At 52.9% G+C, this 26,270-nt stretch overlaps 1 protein-coding gene across 2 annotated transcripts in view; it reads right to left on the reverse strand.

Moving 5' to 3' along the window:
- Positions 1-26,270, reverse strand: part of NTN1 (netrin 1) — a 160,246-nt gene that overhangs the window by 4,754 nt on the left and 129,222 nt on the right. For both annotated transcript variants that reach the window (XM_058676184.1, XM_004594749.2), the window contains exon 6: positions 4,719-4,793. In XM_058676184.1, the coding sequence (XP_058532167.1) occupies positions 4,719-4,793 (75 nt within the window). The remainder of the gene's footprint in view (positions 1-4,718; positions 4,794-26,270) is intronic.

Consider the following 26,270-nt stretch of genomic DNA (forward strand, 5'->3'; position numbering starts at 1 on the left):
CGCGGCAGCTCCATCCCTGTGCTGGGAGCCTGAAGGGACTAAGTCTCCTCTGGAGTAGCTGTCGACCGCAAGGTCAAGGGCAGGCCCCAAGCTGAGTGACTTGATTCCAGGGCCAAGCCCAGCAGGGCCTCACCTCCCACAAGGTGTCACAGCCACTGCCCACTCCCCTCTTCTCCATGCCCATGGGACCCGATGATGCCCAGCATGGGGACAGAGATGCCAACTCTACCTCTGCCCGCCCCCATTCCTGTCATCTGGACCATCCCTCCCACCTGAGTGCGTGTGCGCGCACACACACACACACTCCCAGTTATCCCCATGTCTGCCCAGTGATGCCAGCAGTGATGCCAGCAGTGGTGCCCCTGGGCCCACTCGTCTGCAACCGTCATGCTGGGAGCCCAGGAGGAGGACTGGGACAACAAGTCCTCCCGGGGAGAAGCATCCTGGTTTTTTCCATGTGGTGATGCCAAAATGTCTTTCAACAAAAGGCGTGACTAATCAACATTTCTGGGAATGAATCTTTTTTTCCAAGAACTGGCACAAGTGAAATGATCTCACCTTCCAGCCAAGAGGCCATCCCTGCCTCCCACCCGCCACCTCTTGGGGTCCTGGGGTAAGGGGCTAGCTAGTGGCAGCTCCCAGGCCACCCGAGGCAGCAGTGGTGGGATGGACAGTGGATGGGTTGATGCGTGAATGCTGGCCTCATCCCCAACCTCCCTGGCTAGCCTGTCCCCAGCTCCTGTGTCTGCAGCCTCTCTTTCCCAACTGGGGTCTCTGTGGTGCATGGTGCCTATGGGCTCCTGTGGTTGCCTCCTCTAGGAAGCCTTCCTTCCCACCCTCTGCAAGGCACAGGGGCAGTACAGGTTGTAACCAGGCCACAGGTCTACCTTCTGTGGTTCTGGTCTGAGTGTCTTGCTCCACTCTTTAACCAAAAACTCCTGAAGGCCAAGGCTAAGTCCTTGTTGATGTGTGAGCTGGGCACTCAGAGCGAGCAGGGCTGAGATGGCCTTGGAAGGAGGAAGAGGGGAGGGGACACAGGAGGCAAGAAGACTAGGAAACCAGCCAGGGAAGAGCCTCCACTCTCATGAGTCCTGCATCCAGATATAGGTGCCCAAGAAGGGAGCTCCAGCAGGGTCGTAACCCATATACATGCACACACACACCTGTGCCCAGGGCATCCCCTCTCGTAGGCACACCTCTCCCAGAAGACTGGCTGACCCGCTCATTGGCCCTTCTCCCTGGCTTACTCCACCCCCAACTCCACCCTCCAACAGGGCCCTGCATTTGCAAGGTGAGCTAGAATCCCCTAGAGGGCAACAGAGGACTGAGGTGGCCCCAGGAGATCCAGGAGCAGGTGCCAGGAGCAGGTGCTGGGAACAGGTGCCTGGAACAGGTGTGGGGAGCCAGTCCTACCCTGGACATGGTACCTGGTGTGGCAGGACCACCACCACTGCTTGCCAGAGAGTGAGGGCGGGGGTGGACACCACATTTCCCTCCTGGCACCTCTTCCCTATTGGGAACATTAGGGGAAAAAAAAGGCCCTGGGAGAGCTTCCTGGCCAAAGTGCCCACAGACCACAGGGGTTGACTGGACATGAGAAGTAGGCAGGCCCAGGCCCGGGCACTGAGGCCTCATCCCCCTGCCCGGCCCAACCTGATTCCTTCTTGCCTGGCACAGTGCCCATCCCAAGCAGCCCTATACCACCTCCCATGCGCCAACCTCCGCCCCCCCTGCAACACCGCTCCTCAACACAGGGTCAACAGAGCCCTAGATGGGCACTCTCCCTGGCTCCCAAGGCAAGTCTGTCCTAAGCTGGCCTGGAGGAGGAAGGAGATGAGGGTAGGCGGCTGGGCCTTTCCCCAGCAGGGGCAGCAAACCCGAGGTTCTAATTAGCAGCTTCAGGAGCATCCAAGTGCCCTGCAAGGGAAGGAAATGTGTTTCCTAATTGGCCCCCCGCCGGGTGTCAGCCAGAGAACCCGGGGATTACAAACTCGGAGCCAGCTCTCAGCCAGCCCCGCCTGGCCTGCTCAATGCCCTCAGCTGCACTGCCCTGCCCTCTGATCACCCCCAAGCCAGTTCCCGCCTGTCCTGCTGCTCCAGCCAGGGGGCCTGGGGCCCAGTCACTGGCACGAAAGACTTGCCAAAGGCCCAGAGCAAGGCCTGTGCCCGGCTGACTGCTTACCCCATCCCCTGGGGCTCCCCTGAGCCTCCCAGGAGCCCCTGCAAGTCCCTGGGGAAGCTTGTCTGCTCCTGCTCCCCACTGCATGTAAACACACACACACACACCCCTGGATGGTGAGCTGGAGGCCTAGCCCCCCGAAACACTTCAGTGCACCTGCTTTCTAGGAAGGACTGGAACCCAAACTCCAGCTGTGTTCAATCGGAAGGTAGTTGGTCCCCAGCCAAGCCTTGGGCTGAGGCTAGGACCCCACAGTGTCTGGGTATTGCGAGGGGCTGGGACCCGCAGCAGGACATCAGAGACCATTGTCCCCTCAGTGCCCCCCTCTCACACACACCTGCCTCCCTTCTGTACTCCCCTGGAGTCGCAGTAGCACGAGGCCCTCCCTAGAGGCTGAGCCATGCCAGTGCCATGCAGGTGGATGCCCAGAGCTGCCTCTTTCCTTCATAACCCACTGTGTCGGGCACTGTGACAGCAGCAGCAAAAGGACTAAGACAGGCATCAGCAGTCCTGGGGGGCAGCATGGTTAAAATGGCCCCACTGGGGTACCCTATAGGGTTCCCCTACAACCCCCTGCTGCTTGAGTCTTGCCCTTTAAAGGACCCATGGGTAGTAGGTGAGGCTCCCATGCTGGGCCAGTGCCCACCATGTGATCTGCGTGGAACAGAGCCCCCACTTCTAACACCTGCCACGAGGAGGGTGACAGGTGGGGTCAGGTGGACGGAGAGCCAAGTTGTGGGGTTGTGTCCCCTCCTCACACGCCAAGATCTTTGGCCTGGTGATCCAGGAGGCTTCAGGGTGTGCCTGTCTGAGAAGGAGTTCGGCAAAGATGGAGAGGGAATCCAAGTGTCCCCAGGACCCACAAGGAAGAGAAGTAAAGCTTTGGGAGGAGCCTTGTGGCATGGTGGTTAAGCTGTTGTCAGCAACGCGCCGGGATTCCAATTCAATCTCTGGCTGCTCTGCTTCCAATCCAGCTCCCTGCTAACATGCCTAGGAAAGCAGCCAAGGATGGGCCCAAGTGCTGGGGCCCCTGCTACCCAGATGGGAGACCCAGACAGAGTTTCTGGCTCCTGTATTTGGCCTGAAGGAGCCCTGGCCATTGAGGCCACCTGTGGAGTGAGCCAGGAGATGGAAGATCTGTCTCTCGTTGTGACGGTACCTTCCGAATTTTTTTTTTTTTTAAGATAAACTTGTTGTGATGCAAGGTGATTGTCAAAGCTAGGCAGCACTGTTTTCATCAGCTGCATGTTCTGCCAACTTTTCAAAGGCCCCTCCCCCTCCAGTCAGGGGGAAAACTGGAACCCCTTAAAACCTCCCAACTCCTGGGATCTGCTGTTTACACCTGAAAGATGGGAGTGGGAACTAGCTCCGTACCTTCCAGAAAGACACCTTGGCCCCTTTTCCTCCCTGGAACAATTGAAAGGACCCCTCCAACATGAAGTCCCAATCAATCCATCTCCCCTGGCATTCCCTCCCACCTCCCTGCGGGGCCACCGCAGCCCCTACAGGACAAAGGACAGAGGGACAGAGGTAGGGCAACCTGGACCCCGCTGGCCCTCAGCTCACAGGGAACTCCCTGAATGCCTCAGGGCCCCTGCTCAAGTCCCAGCTGGCAGGAGGACCCACTAGGCAGTGCCCAGCCAACGCTGACGCCCAGGACCTCAGGGCTTCTGTTGTGCCCCCTGCCTTGTTCTCCAGCCCCACCCACCCCTCAGCTCTTACACCCCCCCTGCTGAGCCCCACAGGTTCTCTAGGTCCCTCCAGCCCCGCCGACTTTGACCCTGCAGCAGGAACGGCCTCCAGTCAGACACACACTCAGGGCCCAGACATCACCATGTCAGCTCATCTCCCAGGGGAGTGGAGTGGCTGGAACAGACACACAGTGAGAGCAGGTGACGGGGGGGGGGGGTCATAGGACCCCCTTCCCTGTGGAAGAGTGCCTGAGGGCATGAGTGCCAGGTGAGGACATGGGTGCCAGGCAATCTCTACAGGTGGCCCCCAGGGTTGCCAACTGAGAAAGGCCTCAGAGGGGGTTCCCTGTGGAGGTTATTAGTCATGAGAGCTGGGCAAGACGCAGATTCCCAGGTTAGGCACAGCCTGGGGGCGGGGGGGTTCCATATTCTCTCTCTCTCTCTCACACACACCCCCTAAACTCCTGCCTCCCTTTCTGATGCCCGTCCACTGTCTACTCTCAGCCACACAAACATGGGTCACGAGCCTGGGGGTACATATAGGAACACACAAGCCCAGAGAGGCCAAATGACCATGCACTGGCAGCAGCGCCAAAGACCAAAGGCCAGCCTGGGAATCCCAGCCTGGCCACCGCGCTGCAGGACGAGGTGGGGGTAGAATCTGGGCCTGCCTGGCCCCTCATACACCCTTGTGCCTGAGGGCAGAGGTGGCAGGGAGGGGCGTGGGATCTGTCAGTCACACGGCTTCTGTGATGGACACCCACCTGCAAGGCCAGCCCTGCTCCTGACCACACCCCCTCCCGGGCCCGCCCCCCGCCCCCCGCCCTCCCCCCACCCCCGCCACTCACCATAGTCCTTCTTGCAGTACTTTTTCATGTTAATCTTCAGCTTCCCTTTGGAGGCTTTGCAGTAGGAGTCACAGTCTGCAGGGGGCGGGGGCAGAGCACAGACACAGACCAATTAGGCATGTGATGAATAGGCCGGGGAGGCCTGGTGATGCCCAGCACCCGGCTGGCCAAGTGCTCAGGGCACGCCCAGCCTTCCCAAGAGGCCCTGGGGACAAAGGGGCCGGAGCCTGAGCCCCCCTTCTCTGGTCCCATGTAGCCGCCTCAGCTTCCAGGAGGAGACTGGGAGAGGAGGCTCTTGTATCTCGTGCTCCCTGCCCTGGGCTCCAGAGACCACGCCCACGAATGACCGCCCTGTTTTTAGGCCCCAACTGGAGTCTGATTCAAGCCAACAGAGGCCTCCTTGTCACCCCACAGCCGGGGTCTGTGGTAGGCACTGGCTTTCAAGGCGTGGAGCCTCTGGCTGGGGTCAGGCGGAGACAAAAGAGGGTCGCAGGGGGAAATTAGCAGCCCGTGAAGCATCGGAAAGCCCCTTTGGTGTCCACTCTGCTGGAGTGTGCAAATGAGCAGGACTGTCCTGTTGGGCCCCACCACTGAGAGGTGGGGCTGCTGGTACCACTGGGGGCGGGGCGCCCCAACCCCCAGGGCCAACCTGGCGGGGGATGCACAGGTCTGCCAACCGATGGACCTGCTGCTCCCAGGGGTGGTCCTGTCAACTCCCAAGCCAGCCCACCCACGCTGGCTCCTCTTCCCTGCCCCCAGCCATTTCTGTTTCCTGGACCAGGAGACACAATTCCTTTGCAAAATCATCACGTGTTGCCGTAAGCACCACAGCCGAGCCTGTCAAAGGCCCAAGGTCTCCCCCGCACATTTGGCCCTCAGTACTAGACACACCCAATCGCAATTTGTTCTAACACGTGGGTGCCCTTCCCATCCTGCAGACCCCAAAACTGAGGCCCAAGAAGGGTGAGCCACCTGCTCGTCGCAACACAGGCAGGTCCCTGACCTGGGGTTCTGGGTACCAAGATCACCATCCCAGCTCGTGCCAGGCTGTGTCTCCAGGGGCACCAACTGTGTGAGAGTGAAACTCTGAGTTGGGATGAGGGGTGCCCTGTGGTTTAGAAATTCCCAGACTGGCGATCAACCAAAGCGCTGGCCTTGACTGGCACTTGGGGGTCAGGTATGCTGAGGGAGGGAGAACCAGGGACCAGCAAAGTGAATGTCTCTCCCTACCGCCACACACACCCCAGGTTTGTGCCACAGAAGGGGAAGCCACTGCTTGGGACACCGGTCCAGGTCCCAGCTACCTCACTTCTCATCCAGCTCCCTGCTGAAGTACCTGGGAAAGCAGAAGATGACCCACATGCTTGGGTCCTTGCCACCCACATGGAATTTCTGGTTTTGGCGTGGCCCAGACTTAATGCATGCAAGTATTTGGGAACTGAACCAGTGCATGGAAGCTTGTTGTCTGTCTCACCTTCCCTCCCTCCCTATTGCTCTTTCAACAAAGTAAATAAAAAAGCTGAACACACGTGTGTGCACATACATGAACACACATAAGCAACTACCCCAAGCACAAGAGCCACAGAGAGGGAAACCCTAGGCCAAGGAGAGTGAGTAGTGACGTAGGTGGGGGCAGGAAGGCAGGCCCCTGCAGTGCCACCTGTCTCCAGCCCACGCTGACAACTGTAGGAACATCTGCCCCAATGCCTGGCCCTGGCCACATGGAAAGCAGGATGCATGGCCCAGGGCTCTCCATCCAAGTGAAAACAGCTCCATCCCATTGCCTTGGCAGCCAGAGATCCAGTGTCCCACCCCAACCCCCACTCCCTCCTGGGCAGCCCCTCAGCATCCCCAGGCAGGGACAGGCTTCCCTGCTCCTCTGGGGCCATGTACTGTGCTGGGAGCACCCTCAGGAGAACTCCCTCTGGGTGGACAGTGATGGACTGGGTTAGCCAGCAGGCTTTCACCCTACCAAGTCTGAGCAGTTGAGACGACAGCTGCTGGCAGTCCTCACACACAGGTCAACTGCACCACCACCCCCCTCCCATGCCACACCACAGGGCTGCCAAGCCAGGGCTATGGCCAAGGCTACTGCGGATCTCTCCATGTCCAAGTTGTCGTCACCACCGGGCCACCTCGGACTCACCCTCTTGGCCTTCTTGTGACGTTGGTGGAAGCTGCGAGTGGGCCCATACCAGCACTTCCACCTGTCACCAGGAGCAAGGTACTTCTGCCACCCTGCCTCCTCTGCATGGGTCCAGGCACCTCTGTATCTCTACCTTGATCGGCAGGGGTCAAGTGCACCAGCCCTTTGGAGCCTCTTGGCAGGTTCTGAGGGAAGGATGCCGTGCCCAGCGGCAGGGTGAGGGCACCTGGGGCTGGCCTTTAGCCTAGTGGTTAAGATGTCCTTGTCCCACAGAGGGGTTGCCTGGGTTCAGCATCTGATACCAGCCTCCTGCCGGTGCAGACCCTGGAAGGCAACAGTAATGGCTCTGGTGTTTGGGTCCCTGCCACCCCCGTGGGAGACCTGGATTGAGTTCCTGACTCCTGGCTTCAGCCCTGGCCAAGTCCCTGCTGTTGGGAAAATCTTTATCATAAAATGACGAGGAAACCAGGGCTGTAAGAGGTACCTGGGTGACTGAATGGAGAAAAACTGGAACCCTTCCCACTGAGATCTGGAACAAGACAGGGATGTCCGCTTTCTCCGCTGCTATTCAACATAGTTCTAGAGGTACTCGCTGAGGCCATAAGACAAGAAAAAGAAATCAAAGGAATCCAAATGGGAAATGAAGAAGTCAAGCTTTCACTATATGCAGATGACATGATTCTTTATATGGAAGAGCCAAAAGGCTCAACACAGAGACTACTAGAACTTATACGAGAGTTCGGTAGAGTGGCAGGGTACAAAATTAATGAACAAAAATCAACAGCCATAGTGTATGCTAACAGCCCCAAGTTGGAAAAAGATCTAACCAGCAAGATACCATTCAAAGTAACAAAGGAAAGCATGAAGTATCTGGGAATTAACCTAACCAAAAATGTTGGAGACCTATTTGAGGAAAACTACAAACTACTTAAAAAAGAAATTGAACAAGATCTAGAAAGATGGAGTAACATCCCATGCTCCTGGATAGGTAAAATCAATATCATTAAAATGTCTATACTGCCAAAGGCAATATATACATTCAACGCAATCCCAATCAAATTGCCCAAAACATTCTTCACAGATCTGGAAACAATGATTCAAAGGTTCATCTGGAAACACAAAAAACCACGAATAGCTAGAACCATTCTCAAGAACAGGAAGTTAGCAGGGGGAATCACAGTCCCAGACCTCTGGACATACTATAGGGCAGTGGTTATCAAAACAGCCTGGTACTGGCAAAAAAACAGAGAAGAAGATCAATGGAGCAGAATAGAAACACCAGATGGGAACCCACACAAATACAGCCAAATAATCTTTGACAAAAAGACAAACGACAACCCAGGCAAATGGGAAGGTCTGTTCAATAAATGCTGTTGGGACAACTGGTTGATAGCCTGCAGAAACAAAAAGATAGACCCACATCTCTCACCATATACTAAGATCAAATCCAAATGGATAAAAGATTTAAACCTACATCCAGAAACCTTCAAACTTTTGGAAGAAAATGTTGGAAACACACTGGAACACTTAGGGGTAGGCCCTCACTTCCTAAAAAAGACTCCAAATGCAGTAGAAATCAAGACCAAAATAAACAAGTGGGACCTCATCAAACTAAGAAGCTTCTGTACAGCTAGAGAAACAATCAACAAAGTAAAAAGGCAACCCACAGAATGGGAGAAGATCTTCGCACACGACTTAGGTGATAGAGGGCTGATCTCCAGAATATACAAAGAGCTACAAAACAACCAAAATGTCAAAACAAACAAGCCACTCAAGAAATGGGCACGGGAAATGGGCAAACACTTCACAAAGGAACAAACCCAAATGGCAAATAAACATATGAAAAAATGCTCAAGTTCCCTGGCAATAAGGGAAATCCAAATTAAAACATCAATGAGGTACCACCTAACGCCAGTAAGACTGGCCCACATGAATAAAAGCACCAACAACACTTGTTGGCGAGGTTGCGGGGAAAAGGGAACCCTACTCCACTGCTGGTGGGGCTGCAGGCTGGTACAGCCTCTATGGAAATCAGTATGGAGAACATTCAAACAACTCAAATACAACATACCGTATGACCCAGCAATAGCACTCCTAGGAATATATCCAGAACACTTGTTTTATGAGAAACCAACATGCACTCCTATGTTCATAGCAGCACAATCAGTAATTGCAAAAACATGGAAGCAGCCAAAATGCCCATCAACAGAGGATTGGATAAGAAAGCTATGGTTCATCTACTCCATGGAATACTACTCAGCTATTAAAAAAAACAAAATGCAGTTCTTTGTGGCCAAATGGGCCAAACTGGAAACCATAATGCTAAGGGAAATGAGCCAATCCCAAAAGGTTAAATACCACATGTTTGCCTTAATTTGATATGATGTTATGTATAACAAGTTATGTTATGAATGTTATATGTTGTGTATAAACCAAAATTGAAATGTCAATGAGGTGGTCACAGAAGGTGGATAAGAAATTGCATTTACTTTTACCATATTGGTTACTCATTACTATGTCAATTAATTCCATAATGATGTAAATTTTTGCTGATGGTATGTTGGAGCTTTTAATTGACTGGGATGATACTCTGCTGGCTCTGTCTTCAGACCAGAGAGGGTATACCTAAGAAGCCGTTGAACTTGACTAGACAATAAGATGCTGGACTCTATGTTTGGTATATGCTTGCAATGGGGGAATCTCAACTGAACTTGAACTGTGGTTATGCAACAAGGTGGAGGAATCCACCATGGTGGGAGGGTTTGGGGAGGGGTGGGGAGAATCCCAGTACCTATGAAACTGTGTCACATAATACAATGTAATTAATGAATTTAAAATAAAATTAAAAAAAAAAAAAAGAGGTACCTGGGTGGTGGAAGGTGAGCCTGACCACAGTGGACAGGTGGGAGTAAGGGAGGCAGACGCGTCTGGGCCTCCAGGGCCACTCTGCCCAGCCACTGCCATCCACAGCTTTTCTCTCCAGAGCCAAGGACCTACCAGGGAAAGACCCTCCCTGCAGCATGACGGCCCACACCGCCCAGTCACATGGCAGTCCTGACCATGAGTACCAGGCGTCTGTTCTCGGCACAGTGGTAACTCCCAGGGCACCAGGGTGAGTCTCACAAGCACCTCTTAAGACCTGGGACCAAACCCCCTTCGCATCAGCCAAGGTCACGGGTCCCCCGAACTCCGGCTCCTCAGCCCTGGTTTTCAATCCCAGCTACAGGTGGAATCTGCCAGAAGCTTGAAAAACACTAATGCTCCCAGTCTTATGCCCAAGAGGTTCTGTGGGGTGTATGGAGTAGTATGAAAGTCTACTTTTATGTTTTAAATTAAAGTGGTACTTATCTGAAAGGCGATATGAGCAAGAGAGGGAGAGACAAACAGATCATCCATACACTTGTTCCTTCCCCAACAGCGACGTCAACTGGGGCTGGACCAGGCTGAATCCAAGAGCCTGAAACTCCATCCAGGTTTCCCATGTGGGTGGCAGGGGTCCAGATACTCAGGCCATCTCCTGCTGCATTTGCAGGAAGTTGGATCGGAAGCAGAGCAGCCGGGACTCAAACAGGCGTTCTGATAGAGAATGCTGGCATTGCAAGTGGAGACAACTTGCTGTGCCACAGTGGTGACCCAGGAGGATCCCAATGTTCAGTTGGGGGTCAGCATGACTGAGTCATTTGGGGGCTGTGGGTCTGGGAGGTCCCTAAACCTATGGTGGGCACACAGCTCCCAGTGTCGGAGGGGAAAAGCTTGCTTCATGCTGGAGCAGCCATTCTCCTAGCCAGCCTTGGAACGTTGCTATTTGTGTCTTCACCTATTTTGGTGGGTTCTAGATCTTTCTCCATGCTGGCATTTTTTGTCAGGTCAGTGGGCTTGCTGGGAAGTATTCCCTACTCAGTTCAGAGGAGCTGGTTCTCATGTAGGTCTGCGCTAAGGAGACCAAGTGTGTTAGAACTGTAGAGGCTGGTGCTGAGTGATGTAGTGGGTTAAGCCACTACCTGTGACACTGGCATTTAATGTCAGAGTGCTGGTCTGAGTCCCAGCTGCTCTGCTTCCCATCAAGCTCCCTGCTAATACTCCTGGGAAGGCAGCAGAAGATGGTCCAGATACTTGAGTTCCTATACCCTACAGGAGACTTGGATGAAGTGCCAGCTCCTGGCTTTGGCCTAGCCCAATCCAGGCAGTTGAGTCATTTAGGGAGTAAACCAGCAAATGGAAAATCTCTATTTCTACCCTCCCCTCTGTAACTCTGCCTTTCAAATAAATCAAATAAATTCTTTAAGAGAAAGGAAGACATAAAACACAAATAACTGGCATGGCAGAGGAAGCTGCATGCTCTCCTTTGGGGGAAGCTGGCTGGCGACAGGGTGTGGCCATTGCCATGGCATCTGGAGCTGGCTCTTCATCTGGAATGTGGTCCAGACAGCCAAGGTCACTGAGCAAGCAATCCACGGGTATGCACGCATCCCTGCCTTTGCTTCCCCTACAAGGGACACAGAGCTGTAGACAGCTTCAGGACAGACCCCAACAAACCCCAGGCAGCCCTGACACCTTCTCCAACATGGCACTGACTTGGCAGCCACACATGGGGCCTCCCCTTGTTTGGTTCCAAAACAGCCAAAAAAGGACAACACAATCATGAAAACTCCGGCCAATGCCAAGAAAGAAGCTGATAGATGACCCAGCACTGGGATCTGGGAGCAATCTCTAGTAATTAAAGGCAGATGGTGATGGAATAAGCAAAACCTGTCCGGGTTTTACCTCAGGACACAGCTTTTTGGTGAAACAGAAAGATCCAAAAAACAAGGACCAGAGAGAGAATGAGACAGTGATCAGAGGACAAATGGCCAGGAAGCAAGGTGGGAGGCAGAAAGCTGGTGCCACCCTTTCTCCAGGGACAGGGGCATTGAGCAAGGATAGGATCTACAAGGGCAGCAGCCACGGTAGAATCTGGGCTTTTATTTTCTTGAAGTCAAAGAGCCAGGCAGTGGAGGTGAGAGAGGGGCATGGCTCCACAGAACAGAAGTGAGGTCAATGCAGGTCAAGGGCAGGAGTTGGGTAGGGGGACCAGGACTGGAGGTAAGGCCAGGCATTCTCCCAGCCACCTACGTTGGGTCAGAGACGGGAGCCCAGCGGTCTCACCAGCTCCCAGACCCACTGCCAAGCATTCTCTGTGAACATCTAACTCTTAGAGGGCCATTCAACACTGTCACTCTAATCCAAACACCCATAGAGAGTACGCAGTTGGACAGGCCTGGCAGGCAAAAAGACATGGACTGTGTGAGAGAGGAGATAGCCATTGTGTGGGATGCCACCCAGCTGGCAAAGGCCATGTTGAGATGCCAGGCAAATGGCTGAGAAGTGAAGGAGGGGCAGGAGAAGCAAAGACAAAACTCTAGAAGCCCAGGAGTGCAACCGATGTTCACTTTGGAAGCAGCCTAGGGGAATGCTGGTGTAGAAATATGAAGAACAAATTGGAGAACCTCATGGAATTTAGAAGAAGAGATAAAGACGTGGAAAAACGTCAGGCTGTAGGCAAGTGGAAGGATGAGATATGATCAGAGGGGATTGTAGCAAGAGCCAGATGGAGTAGGGACATGTAAGGAAAGGGCCTGCTGGTTGTTTTTCAAATCACAAGAAAAACAAACCAAGGCACAGACACATCTGTGTAAGTCGTAAGAGACACCAGGACAAGAAAAACTATACACACATTTTAGAACAGCAAGCTGGCCAGACAATCATGCATGAATCTCTAGAAGGTTTTGCGAGGGGTAATATTTACTTGGGAATTTTATACCTAGCTAGACTGCCTTCCATGTCTGCAGGCCACAATTAAATATGTTCTCAAGTGCACCGTGGCTCATACAATATTCCAATCACATATCCTCCTGAAAAAGTAATACTGAAGAATTTTTTTCCAAGGTGGAAGTCCAAAGAGATTTCAAATTTGGTTCTCAAACTGGATGCAAAGAGTATCTTTTAACCGTTTAAAAAGGAACATCAGACCACAGATAAGTCTATCTAAATAATCAGAAGTTTACTTTCAAACTTTAGGGCAAGTTTGCAAAGACTGAGAAGTGTAGTATGACTTAGGGGAACAATGTGAAAGATGCAATTTGGGGGGCTGGAGTTGTGTTGCAGCGATTTAAGCTGCCACCTGTGAGGCTGGCATCCCATGTGAGTGTCGGTTGCTCCACTGTCTGCACCTATGCACAGGAAGGCATGGAGGATGACCCAAGGACATGGATCCCTGACATCCACGTGGGAGAACCAGAAGGAGTTCCAAGCTCCTGGCTTCAGCCTGGCCCAGACCCAGCTGCTGGAGCCATTTGGGAGTGAATCCAGCCAATGAAAGATGTTTCCATCAGCCTCATGCTCACTCACAGCCACTCTGCCTTTGGAATAAATACATTTGCTTTCGGAGATGACAAAAGGTTACCAGCTTACATCATGCTTTCGAAAGACTCAGAGATAACAATTACTGGGGGAAAGAGGAAATATATGTAATATGCCAAAAGATGAAATGGGGGAAAAGTGGACCATATTAAAAATAAAACAATTTTGACAAATGAAGATTACAGAAAGCAGCAGGTGTGTGGTGTGATGGTTGTCACTTGGACATCCACACCCCATCTCAGAATGCCTGTGTTCAAGTCCCAGGCTCCATCTCTGATTCCTGTGTCCTGCCAGTGCAGACCTGGGAGGCCAGGATAGAGCTCTAGGCTCCTGGCTTTGCCTGGTCCAGAGCTAAGCATCACGCACAATTGTGGAGTGATGTAACAGATCTCTGTCCATCTTCCCCTATTTCCTTACCTTTCAGATAAATAAGCCCAGACGAGCAACTATCTAAAGCCATTGGAGGTAAATGGACTATCCTCCACTACTGAAAAACTGATTTAAAACATTACATTGCTGTGTAAGAGGAATCTCACCAAATGCAGAGATGTTGAAAACAGTTACAACTTAGGAAGAGGGCATAGGTGTCCTATCAAATGGAAGTAAGGAAAGCAAAAGCAAAACCAAGAGGTACAAATGCTAGTAAGATGTTAGCATCCCATGGTGCAGCACCAGTTTGAGTCCCTTCTGCTCCGCTGCAGGCCCAGCTGCCTGCTAATGCACCTGGAAGAGCAGTGGAAGATGCTCCGAGTGCCTGGCCCCCTGCCATCTACATGGGAGACCTTCATGGAATTCCTGACACTTGGCTCGGTCTGTGGCTTCACAGCCATCTGAGGAGTGAATCAGTAGATGAAGGGCCTTTGTCCCTAGTCCTTTTCTGTTGCTCTTTCAAACAAATGATATTTTTAAAAAGAATGCAGAGTAAACATGTTTAAATTGGATGAATATGACTTACTAATTTAAAGAATGAATTTGTATAAAAAAAATCCAATCAAAATATATTAAGCAAAAACTGACAAATACTGAAAGACACCGGAACCCATAAATAGTGAAAAAAATGTTAATTCCAACAAGCTGGAATTGCACAGGCCTCATTTCCTGACCACAATGGAATAAATATTATTTGTTATTAAGGGAGAAAGAGTGGAAATAAATGAAGTGTGTTCTGTTCTAGAAGTTTAAAAAAATGAGCAAGACAGAGCCCAAGGAAAGGAGGGAAGAATTAATAACAGAAGGAGAAATAAACAGGAGAAAAACTTCAAAATTATAAATATAGCCAAGAAATGATTCTTTAAAGCCTTCTAAGTGTCAAAAAAAAATAAAGCATACAGGCAGAGATGAGAAAAAAATACAGGCAGAATGTTAGGTTCGAATCCTGGCAACATGAGTGAAAACCAACCTATTTGGGGAAACATGAATGGCTGAGCAGACCTGAAGGGACAGTGGCGAGACACTTGTGCCCCAAGCCATCCCCATGGTCATCAGACACAGGGACATAGAGAGACAGAGTGCGACCAGGACATGCCACCCCAACGTGTTTCCAGGGCCCGCAGTGCACAGCTTGACCTCATTGCAGAAGCTGGCATAGCTCGACACATGCACAGACCTTCTGGGCCAACTATCCAGCCTAGGCACCATCAGAGACCAGCACCCTGTGCCCCAAAGGTGCCCATCCTATCCCACCCTGGCATCTGGAGTGCTGGTGGGTAAGATGCCCGTCACCTCCATTCTCGGGGAAGCCTCGGAAACCCAGGCGAACACTGGCAGATCCACCAGGGATCCCTTCCACCTTGCCCCACAAGAAACGGGAGGCTGCCTGACTCCCCACTTGCACGAGCTTCGTCCTGGGAGAGCTGCTGAGGCCTGGAGGCCACCATCTGCCCAACTCGCAGCAGGCTCATCCTGGCTGGCTGGCATCCTGGCTGCTCCTGGGAGCAGCTCTGCCTCAGTCCCATTCCTCCCACCTGCTCCCCTGACCCACTCACAGCCAAAAGCCAAGAGGTGGCCCCATGGACCCCCTCCCCATGGCCTAGCCCCTCCCACCTCCTCCTCCACCTCCAGGGTCTCAGGTGCCAAATCCTGCGGGGGCAGGCCTGCTCGCCGGCTTGAGCATATGGCAGGCAGGGCCCAGCAGCCCGTGGTGGGAGCCAGCGGCCCCGCATCTGGCACCTCCCCCTGGAGCATGGCGGGGTGCTGGCAGAGGTCTTGCTTGCTGGAGCCCCCGACCGACTCACTGCCTCCGGCCTTCTGGGCTGGGAGAAAGAGCTCAAGGGAACAGGGGCTTGGGCCAGCAGGGACCCTGGGTCGTTTGCAGCCTGCCCTTCTACAGCAGGTGAGGTTGGCTTGCCCAGAGTTCAGACCCCACTCCATGCAGGTATGAAGTCAGAGAAACCTCCACAGGGGCTGCACATGTCCATGGGCCTTGCCTTGGCCCTCAGGATGGGATGTGGAGAGAGCCAGAGACACTTTCCAGCAGGCCAGCTCCCACCCCTTGGGTCTGTTGCAGATGACTTGATGGCTTAGGTAAGTCAGCCTCTGACAAGCTCCTTACAAGCCTTATGGGCACCTGTCTGGGAAATCTGGTATCACAGGCTCTCAGTAGTTCTCATTTCTCCAAGCCCAAGCTGGTCTCTCACACCTGCTCCATCACCCCAGAAGTCCTGACACAACAGCAAAATGCTCACTTCCTACTGGGTCCCTAGGGTAGTGGAGGCCAAGGACCCCCACCAGCCAGGTGACTTCTCATAGTGGACTACTGAAACAACTCCATGTGCCTTCAACTTATGGGCCAGTGGTTACAAGAAAGCCCCCCAAATGTATGCAACATCCACAGCAGAAGTCTTTACCATATAAAGGGCTCTCTGAATCAATAAGGGGGAAAAAAACCCAGGGAGACAAAACTCAAAGGAAAGGGATAGGTAACTCATAAACAAGGAAACAAACATGGATAAGGAAGTGGAACAATGGGATGCTCAATCTTGAAAGATCAACAAAAATTCAGCAGACGGGAATACAGCCGCCTTGGCTCACCACCCAAGCAACGCACACTTGTATCCAGCGTGGCTGGGGTGCTACCCAGAGTTGGTGGCATCCCCACGTCAAAGCCCCGGGGTGTGTGTGTGTGCATGCAGCTCTCCCAGGGAAGGACAGGAAGGCCCCTTGGAGGCGATGACTTTGAAGATGGCAAGCCATCAGCCCTGTGGGGCACAGAAAGGGGCAGTCAAGGCCTCAACAGGTACACAAGCCCCAGTGCAAGACAGTGCCGGGCAGCTGTGAGGAACCCAAAGAGGACTAGAACTGAGGGATGTGGGGGAAAGAGTGCAGCCAGAGGATTGCAGGGGTGGGGGTGGGTACTGAGAAGGAGTTGGGTGGGTCACAGGGGACCCCCAGGGGGATGTCAACCACAACACAGGCCTGAGTTCATTCCAAAAGCATGCAATATGCAGGGACCATGGCTCATTTTGATACTCTCCCTTTGCTGCGTTGCCTGTTCTTTTCAACTTTGTAATGAAGATAAAATTCTTGTGCTTAAAAAACAAAAACAAAACAAAACAAAAACAGATCAGGCCCAGCACAACAGCTTAGTGGCTAAATCCTCGTCTTGCATGCACCAGGATCCCATATGCACCCTGGTCCATACCCCAGCGGCCCCACTTCCCATCCAGCTCCCTGCCTGTGGCCTGGGAAAGCAGTAGAGAACAGCCCAAAACCTTGGGACCCTGCACCCACATGGGAGATTCAGAAGAAGCTCCTGGCTCGGGGCTTCGGCTCATATCAGCTCAGCTCTGATCGTTTCTGCAAGTGGCTGTGTGAACCAGCAGACGGAAGATCTTCCTCTCGGTCTGCCTCCCTCTCTGTAAATCTAAGTTTCCAATAAAAATAAATCTTTTAAAACTAGGTTAAGAATGAGTGCTGTGATCCATTGAGTTACATGAGATATGATGCCAACATATGTAAGTTCTGGTTCAAATCCCAGCTGCTCCATTTCCCATCAGGCAACCTGCTAATGTACCCGGGAAAGCAGCGAAACATGGCCAGAGGGCCTGGCCCCTGCCACCCACGGGGAAGCCCTGGATGGCTTCAGCTCCCGACTTTGGTCCATCCCAGTCCCTGCCACTGCAGCTACTTGGGGTGTGAATCAGCAGATGGAACAATCTTTCTCTCCCTCTGCTTTGCAAATAAATAAATACATCTTTGCAAAAGACCAGAAGAGCTGAGGAAGGAAAGGACCAAGGCCCTGAGCAGGGATCAACAACCCTGACTTAGCCCAGGGACTGCAGAGAACTTGGGTTGCCATGCACAGGCTGAATGAGGAAAGGCACTGAAGAGCCTGGGGGCTGGCCAAGACCTGCATTGAGGAAAGGTGGTATAGAGCATGGGCAGAGAAGGATGCTCCTGAAGCCAGCTTAGCTCTAAGATGGAGAGACCTGGCCTTGGCCTCAGCAGACAAAGCCCAGTAGGCACAGATTCAGAAATCTATGCAATGGAGTCCTATGTGGCAACAGGAGTGATGTCTATTTCCTTAGCCCACAGCTTCAGGCCCACAGCCTGGAGGGCTGGGCTTAGCCAACCCACCAGGTTCTCAGCCAGCACCCTATCTTCCACCTGGGGTCCCTACACCATCCCATTCCCCTTTTCCAGGTTCTGGCCGAGTAGCTAGGAGGAATAGCACCTGAGCCTTTAGCTGTGGGAGAAGCTGGAGACACATGGTGAACAGCCACGCACAGGCTCAGACGTTACACCTTGGTCCCCTGGCGGAACCCATCCCCATGCCACTTGCCTGTGCACCTTCCTCACACTCCTGAGCGGAGGTGGGTACCCTCTGCTCTTGGTGCCCATTCCACAGGCCAGAATGATCTGTTTGCTCCCCAACCCCACCCACAGCCAGTCAGACCTCAGGGTCCCGGCACCTAATACAGGATGAGTCACCGCTACCTCCCAGGTGACCAGCTGACTGTAGTTGTCTCAGGAAGACATAGAAGGTTGCCCTGACCAATAGACTCCCTTATCCTGGCGATGCCTGCGAGAGAGAGCTGGGGTGAGGAGTTCTAGGCATCTTTTAAAACCTGCTGGGCTCTGATGCCACAGAGGGCCCAAGCTGGATTAGAGAGGGCTCATGTGAAACTGAGAGGCTGTGGGATACCTACAAGGGAGGTGTTTCCTAAAGCTCAGGAAGAAATAGCAAGAAAAGCTACATTTCTTTGGGGCGCCCCAAAATCGTTGAAATCCATGTGTATGAGGAATTTTCAAAAAGTCTACAGAAAAACACACCCCCTCATGAAACCAGGTACAGGCTTCTGGCCCCCTAATAAACGTTGCTCTGAACTGGGCATAGCACCCTCACACGTCAGCAGGTACAGCTGGTGGTATCTGACAGCAGCACCCTGACCTTGGCACCTGGGGGGCCTGTTCGCAGGCCTCAGCTCAGTGGCCACTGGACAGATTACCTGTGCCGACAACCCAGCACAGGAGCCCTTGCACCTGCAGTGGGGACAGGAGGACTGACCACACCAGTGGACCTGCAGGGTGCACGGAGGGAAGAAGCCTGCAGCACAGGGTGCAGGCAGGATACTGGTTATGTATCGCTGGGCACGCCTGGCACTGCAGTTCTCCACCAACACTCCTCAGGTGGGAGCAAGAGCCCGAATCTTCCGTAGTTCTAGCAAGCTGAGCTCTGGAGTACATGTTATTCTCATGTTGGCTCTGGGACAGGAAACTCATCTCATGATATTGCCAGCATAAGCAATTACTCTTTTTTAAACCCACAGCTATTTCTCGCTCCAGTATGGCCCCGAGTCAGCTATGAACCTCTGGTGGCCTCTGGCGAGTCTACAAGACAGATCCACTCAGCAGATGCAGCTCCCCACCTGCCCACTGGACACTTGTCCCCTCTTGACGTCAGCTCCCTTCGTGGAGTCCCTTCCCTGAAGTCGGGAGCTTCCTCCTGCTTAGTCCCCAGGCCCAGGACACCCACCAGGTTCTCACAATGGTTCTCACAACCATTTAGCCGATGACTTAAACACAAGCAACCTCAGCTGCCATCACCCACCCACCCCCACTGAGTGGCTTGGCCAGCCAAGTGACCCCCAAGCTCTAGCAACTCCTGGCTCTGTCCTCATCTAAGGGGTGAGAGTAACCAAGTCTGCAAAAGCAACTGCAAAGAGGCAGCCCAAGGCAGGGTCCCCAAGGGTGGGCAAAAGGGCAAATCAGAAATGCTCAAGGGGCAAAAAACAAACTTGCAATGGGGGAAGGTAGCTCCTCACAGGGGGAAAGGGAGTGGAGCCCTGGAGAGTGGGGGGAGGTTGGGTGGGCTCTGGGCATGACTCACACGCAGGTCCTAAATCCTCAAATACCAATGAATTCAAAACACCACGCTCCCACACTGATAGGTCAGCATCTCTAGCAGGGTGGCCTTGTGGGCGAAGCAACTTTGTCAGGCCTTGGCCCTACTTGGTGCACCGGGACCCATGAAGGGTTGGGCTCTCTTGGCTAAAGGCAGGACAGGGCAGACTGCAGGCTGGCTTCAGGGAGTTGGGGGGTGGGGGCACTGACCACGTGAGCCAGGGGATGGGGGGCAGCCCCTCTGCTCCGTCTTGGAACAAGAGGGTGCAAATGAGTCCCCAGCATGCTCTTTTTTCTTACTGAACAAGATGGATTGGAAGACAAATTGGCTCCAATAAAGCATGTAATTAGATTAAAGTCTCTTGCCCAGAGCCTGTGGGGCTGCAGCGAGGCCTCCCAGCCACAGGCAGGAAGACCTCAGTGGCTCACGCCAACTCCTGGACATCTAGAATTTTCTCTTGACCCTTGGCTGGCCCGCCCTAGCCCTCCCTAGCCAGTATGAAGATGGCTCCAGACTCTGCCCTGACACCAGTCCCAGACCTAGGCGGCCCTCTGTTCTCCACCTGTAGAATACCTGCACGGTGTCCCACCCTCCACTCCCTGTGACTCGTACAGTGCCCCAGGAGGAGGCAGTATCAGGACTGCCATGTCGCTTATATACATGAGAGATTGGGGACCCCAAATGTGCAGAGTCAGAGGCCACCAGCCCCCGGGAGCACCTAACACCAGCTGTCCTTCCCCCAGCACAAGGCCACGTCGGCCTTAGACCCCCAAGTCCACGGGCAACTTCAGGAGCCCTGAGCTCTGGCCCTCACTATGCAGGCTGCTACTTGTCGAGGGAGTTTTCCTTCCGCACTCCTGTCTTCAAGCACAACCCGGGGGGCAGCTCCTGCCCCCTCCCTAAGTCATGCCCCTTCTTGCCCCACAATGCCTGCAACTCTCCTGCCACCAAACCAAGCCTTTAGGAAACAAAGCCATGTGCACATCAGAACAGCAGGGGACTTGTGGCCCTTAGCAGCAAACAGTCACCTGGGGAAGGGGACAAAGAGAACCAAGTATGACGCTCAATGTTCCTAGGTTGCAGACAGAACGCCAGGGAAGAACACACCAGCATGCTGGCTCCCAGCACCCCCATCCAGCCTTATGTTAGACATCATCAACCAACCGCATCACCCCAAGGAGCCCTGTATACACCAAGATGCTCTGGGCTGCTTTATTGATCCATTCTGTTATCGGCTATTCATCATTACACCTGACACAGCTGAAACATCTCCACCCTCACTACCTGGGCTAGGGCTACGTAAGACAGGACTACCCTTGGCAGAGCCTCGCCTGTAACCCTAGTCCCATCTTCCAGAATGCCAAGTGCATGACATTCCCAGGTGCTATTAGCAAGACAACAGAACAGCCCTCAAGGCTCTGGGATAAAGCGCCTGGGCCCCCACAGTTGCTACACCCCTGTTCTTTATTAAAACCACTGTGTACTTATTTTCTTGAAAGTCAGAGGGACAGAGAAAGATACACAGAGAAGTCTTCCACTCACTGGTTCATCTCTCAAAGGCCCTCAGCAGCCAGGGGCCTGAAACTTAACCCAGATCTCCCTTGGAGATCAGGAATGGAACTGCCCGGTTGCACCCAGTTGGCACCCAAAAAAGTTACTTGGGATGTTTGGATTAGGGAAGCCAAGAACTCTCAATATACTCCAGGTGACCGGAGAGCCCAAATAGCCCCTGCAGAAGGTACTGGCTTCCTTCATAAAGAGCCAAGGGGAGAGTTCCCTGCCCTCAGGGACATCTCAGGGTGAGGCATCTAGAGACCAGGAGACCAGCAGATGTCCTGCACTCTATCCCTGCCTGCCCTTCTCACCTGGACACATCCTGCACTAACACAACACCGAGTTCGTCTTACAGCAATCTTCCGTTACTCAACCAGCTTTCTCCAAGAACCTCCCAGATCCAGGACTTCAATCGCTGCTCCCTTATTGGTTCCTTAACATTGGAGGGCTTCTCTAGAGACTATTTCCCAGGTTCCTTACTATGCACAGGGACTTGGGATATGAGAACGGAGGAGTATGGGAGTTTAGGCATTGCTATGCATCCCAGATCCCCAGTGCTGCCATTGGAAAATGGCCTCCCAGAGCAACTTCTGGAACAACGCTGGTGGACAAGGCACTCCGGACCTTTCACCTCCAAGGGAGGCCTAAGGTGTGGGAGACATCAGGTAACTCGAGCCTTAGTACTCGTGGGCACCAGCTCCTGTTAGAAGCTAGGGAACCTTGGCCCCTGAGATCAGTGAACATGGAGAGTTCACTAAAATCTGGAGCCATGGGATAGGTCAATTTTTTTGCCCAAAGAGGTGAGACTACTGGATGCGGGGTGACAGGTTGCAGGAGCTGGGGAGGGGCCGCCACCCTCACCCCCACCTGATCTGTCAGAGGGAGAGATGTGAAGACCACATCTGTACCAGAGGCAGAGACACACCTGCCAGCAAGTATCCTTTCTGGGTCTTCCCCAAGCTGCAATTTCTGCCACCCCAGAGGAGACTTGGAGAGCTTCTGCTTGAAAAGCCCATCGGGCTAGTCCTCTGGCTTGTTCTGAGTCTCATTCCATCTGCTCCCCAGCCCCCCGCCTCCCCGCTCTGTGAGGAAACAGTCCAACTGGAAGGGCAGCAAGTCACTTTGGACCTGCAGCTTGAGTCGAGCAGCAGAACATCCAGGTGCTTGGCTATGCCTGCCACCAAGTCAGGCCTGTAGATGGCTATCCTGGACACAGCTAACCTTCACCAGTGTGAATTAAAATGATCTAGCCATCTTTCTCATGCACCAGGGTACTTCATAAACTCTGTGGAAAACACGAGGCTGGAGGCTGGATCAGTGGTCAAAGTGTCACTTATGAGGCCAGCATCCTGTATCAGGATGACTGTGCTGAAGCCCCGGGTTCTGCTCCTAGGTCCCACCTACCTGCAAGTGATAGCTACCTGTTGGGTAGCAGGTGCTGACTCAAGTTCTTGGGTCTCTGCTACCCAAGTGGGAGACAGACCGAGTTCCAACCCAGCTAAGGCTTGTTGCAGGCATGTGAGGAGTGAATCGGCACACGAAAACATCTCTCTGCCCCTCTCTTTCAAATAAATATTTTGTTTTAAAGCTATTTGAAAATGAATTATTCTGGTGCAAAAAAAAATTCAAAATCTAGGCACAGATTTTTTTGGTAATTAGCATTCTCTATAACCTTTTTGAAGTACTCTTGGGACACCCCAAATCCCCTGAAAACAAACCTTACATTTACCCAGTAGTTCTGTCACCCCAGCACCCAGATGAAAGCAAACCAATAAACAAGCGCACAAACCCTCAGAGCGGAACTCCTCCGGAATTCTCGAGAACAAGGCTGGACAGCAGAAGTGCCGAGAGCTACACCATCAAGCAATTCCCTATTCTCAGGCTGGAGCCCAGAGGCAGCCCAGGGCAGGGCTTAGAGAACACAGATCAGTACGCCATAAACCCTTCCAAACCGCGGCAAGGGCTGCACCTGCCTCAGTCCGTTGGCGGCTGCTAATCCGCTATAACAGCTCTGCGCCCTCCATTCTGCCTCCCACTCGGCGGGCAGAGTCAGCCCGTGTAGCCCCCTTTAATAAACTGAAGCCATTCGGGCGCTGCATTCACCGGGATCTGCTCCCAGCGGGCCAGCCCTACGGGGTCCCCTTGTCAGCTCTCCCAGTGAACAGGGGATTTTGTGTTCAGCAGGGAAAACAAAGCTGTCCCACGGGGATCCAGTTGGAGCTCTCTGCGTGCCTCTGGCGAGAGCCAACAGTCTGGAATGGCTGTCAGCGCTGTCAGCCAGGCTAAGCCGGGACTCCCTGGGAAGGTCGTGAAAGACAAGGATGCCTGCAGCCCTGGAGCACTCCCGCCTCCCCCTACCCGCAGCTGGCTGGCTCAGCTGGTTAAGTCCAGCCTGATGAGGTCATGCCTTGGAAACTCCAGGGGCTGGCTTGGTTGAGCTTGCTGACACCCCAAACTGACAGCAGCTCTAGGACCAAGACTTGGGCTAACCTGCTTCCTGTACAGGAAAGAGGGCTTCAGGCTCACCAGCACTGCCTGCTGCCAGCAACTGAGGCACCATATGGATAGGTGGCCTCAGATGTTCCTAAAGTCGGCAGAGTACTCAGAAATGACCCATGGGGCCTAGCCCGATGGCTCGTGACTAAATCCTCCCCTTGCAAGCACCAGTATTCTCTATGGGCACCAGTTCCTGTCCCAGCTGCTCCACTCCCATCCAGCTCCCTGCTTGTGACCTGGGAAAGCAGCAGAGGACAGCCCAAAGCCTTGGGACCTGCACCCACGTGAGAGACCCACAAGAAGCTCCTGGCTCGGAGCTTCAGATTACTTCAGCTTCAGTCGTTGTGGCCACATGGGGAGTGAACCAGGAGATGGAGGATATTTTTCTCTGTCTCTCCTTTCTGTAGATCTGCCTTTTTTTAAAATATTTATTTTTGTTGGGAAGAAAGGATGGAGGAAAGAAAGAAAAGAAAAAAAATGACCCATGGCAAACCCTGAATGTGGTTACCAAGCACCATTTCCTTTTCTTCTGGGGACATTACCCAGGACCCCTTGCAGCATGTTATGGTCACAGGCCTAAGTTTTGGTCCATGGGGCGTGGGTACCAGTGATCCCTACCACTTTCTGGTCCAGCCCATGAACGTCTCTCACGTGCTGCCCAAGTTGTTTTCTGTCTGCAGGTAGACACGGAGAAACTCCGAAGCCCGAGAAGGGCTGGGGGACAACAAGCCCACTTGGGCTGGCCCAGCTGAGGCGACCACAGGTGGGACTTGAAATCCAATAACTTGATGGTAGGCTGGCTTTTAGAATGATATTCATGTATGGCCCGCAAACTATGTTATAAACACTCAAACGGCCCCTTAGCACAACAAAGGTGCCCTAGCCCTGCCCTGGAAGGGGACAGGGCCACATGACAGAAGGATTGGGTGGTGGGAAAGGAGCTACCCAACCAGCAACACCTGTGATGTCTGCTCGGTCAATGACCAAGGGCAGGTAGCTGGGGATGTCTGCTGCAGGTATAGCCTGCCCTGATTATGGGAAGAAAGGAGTGTGAGTTGGGGCAGAAGCAGTGAGATGAGAGGGGTTAGTGGAGTTCTCACTATTGAGTGACCAGGTAGTTGAGGGGAGGAGAACATGAAGCCCAAGGTGACCACTGGATTTTCCTATAGTATCACACACTTAGAGAACAGACACGACATGACAGAAAGCCACAGACAACCCTGGATTCCAACACACTCTCCCTCCATATTGTATCATTAAATATGGGCACCCATTAGAATCTAGGGAGGGTCAGGTTCAGGATCCTTGAGGACAGCAGGATCCACTGGATGTACAAGTCCCTTAAGTGAAATGAGACAATATTTGCACATTTAAAGTCTACAAGAGGATTGTATAAATTAACTAGTTCAGAAAAAAAACACCTATTTGACAAGCAGAGAAAAAGGTGGAGATAGAGAAGAGAGAGAGAGAGAAATCTTTCATATCTGCTGGTTTATCAAACAACAGCAACCATCAGAGCTGAGACAGGCAACAACCAGGGGCCAGGAGACTCTTCCAGGTCTTCCACCCAGGTAGCAGAGGGTCCAGCGACTTGGACCATCTTCCTCTGCCCTCGCAGGAACATTAGCAGGGAGCTGGATCGGAAGTGGAGCAACCGGAACTCAAACCAACACTCCAATATGGGATAATGGTGTCATAGCTAGTGGCCTGACCCATTGCGTTACAAAGCTGGTTGAAGACTTTTAATTCCTATGATGACATTGATGCAATGGACATAGTAGTTTTACTGGGTAGTTTAAGGAACAACAAACAAAATCTGCATGTCTTTAGTATAGACAGTTTTTAAAAATATGTATTTCTAGCTGCCGAAGTAGCTCAGTTGGGAGAGCATTAGACTGAAAATACATATTTCTATCCATGGCTGACGACCCCACATAGAACCTTGTATGGAGATACTGGGGGCGGGTACTGCAGTCAGACCCTTTCCTGGCCTAGCATACCCATCATCCCCAGCTACTGCAAGTGCTGGTTGCTAATGGCTGACCCTTGCTGCGTTCTCCAATAGCCTGCACTTGGCTGATGGGCACAGCTTGGCTTGAAAACAATTGGCAAATGACACATATCCCTTCCCGAGGGTGGCCCGCAGCCAAGGGGGAATGGGGAGAAGACCAGGGGCAAGGTACCTGCTCAGCACTCCTGCCTTTAAGTTGGACAGTACCTGGGCACGGCGTGAACACACAGCTCGCATAGCATTGGATGGAAAGCAACCTTCTCTGGAAGTCACATGATGCTCCCAGCCTCCTCTGCTGCATGCTCTTGCATCCCTTACCCCTCACTGGTACTCACATGGCACTTTCCTCCACAGATCACCTGCATGGGACTCCTTGACTTGGGCCTCCTGCCTGGGAGACCCAAGCCAAGGCAACAGCGGGACAGCCAATGGGCCACGGAGAGCAAGGAGAACAGAAGGTCTCTGCAATCCTGGGCTATTGGGCCCAGAAGTATTGCACCTCCTCCACCTGCAGGAGACAGCAGCCCCAGCACAGGTAGAAGGGAGATGTTATATGTTACTGCAGGACCTCCTGACCTAGGACTGTCCTTCATGGGACAGAAG

The sequence above is a fragment of the Ochotona princeps genome, chromosome 17 (genome assembly GCF_030435755.1).
Source record: "Ochotona princeps isolate mOchPri1 chromosome 17, mOchPri1.hap1, whole genome shotgun sequence".
Taxonomy (NCBI): Eukaryota; Metazoa; Chordata; class Mammalia; order Lagomorpha; family Ochotonidae; genus Ochotona; species Ochotona princeps.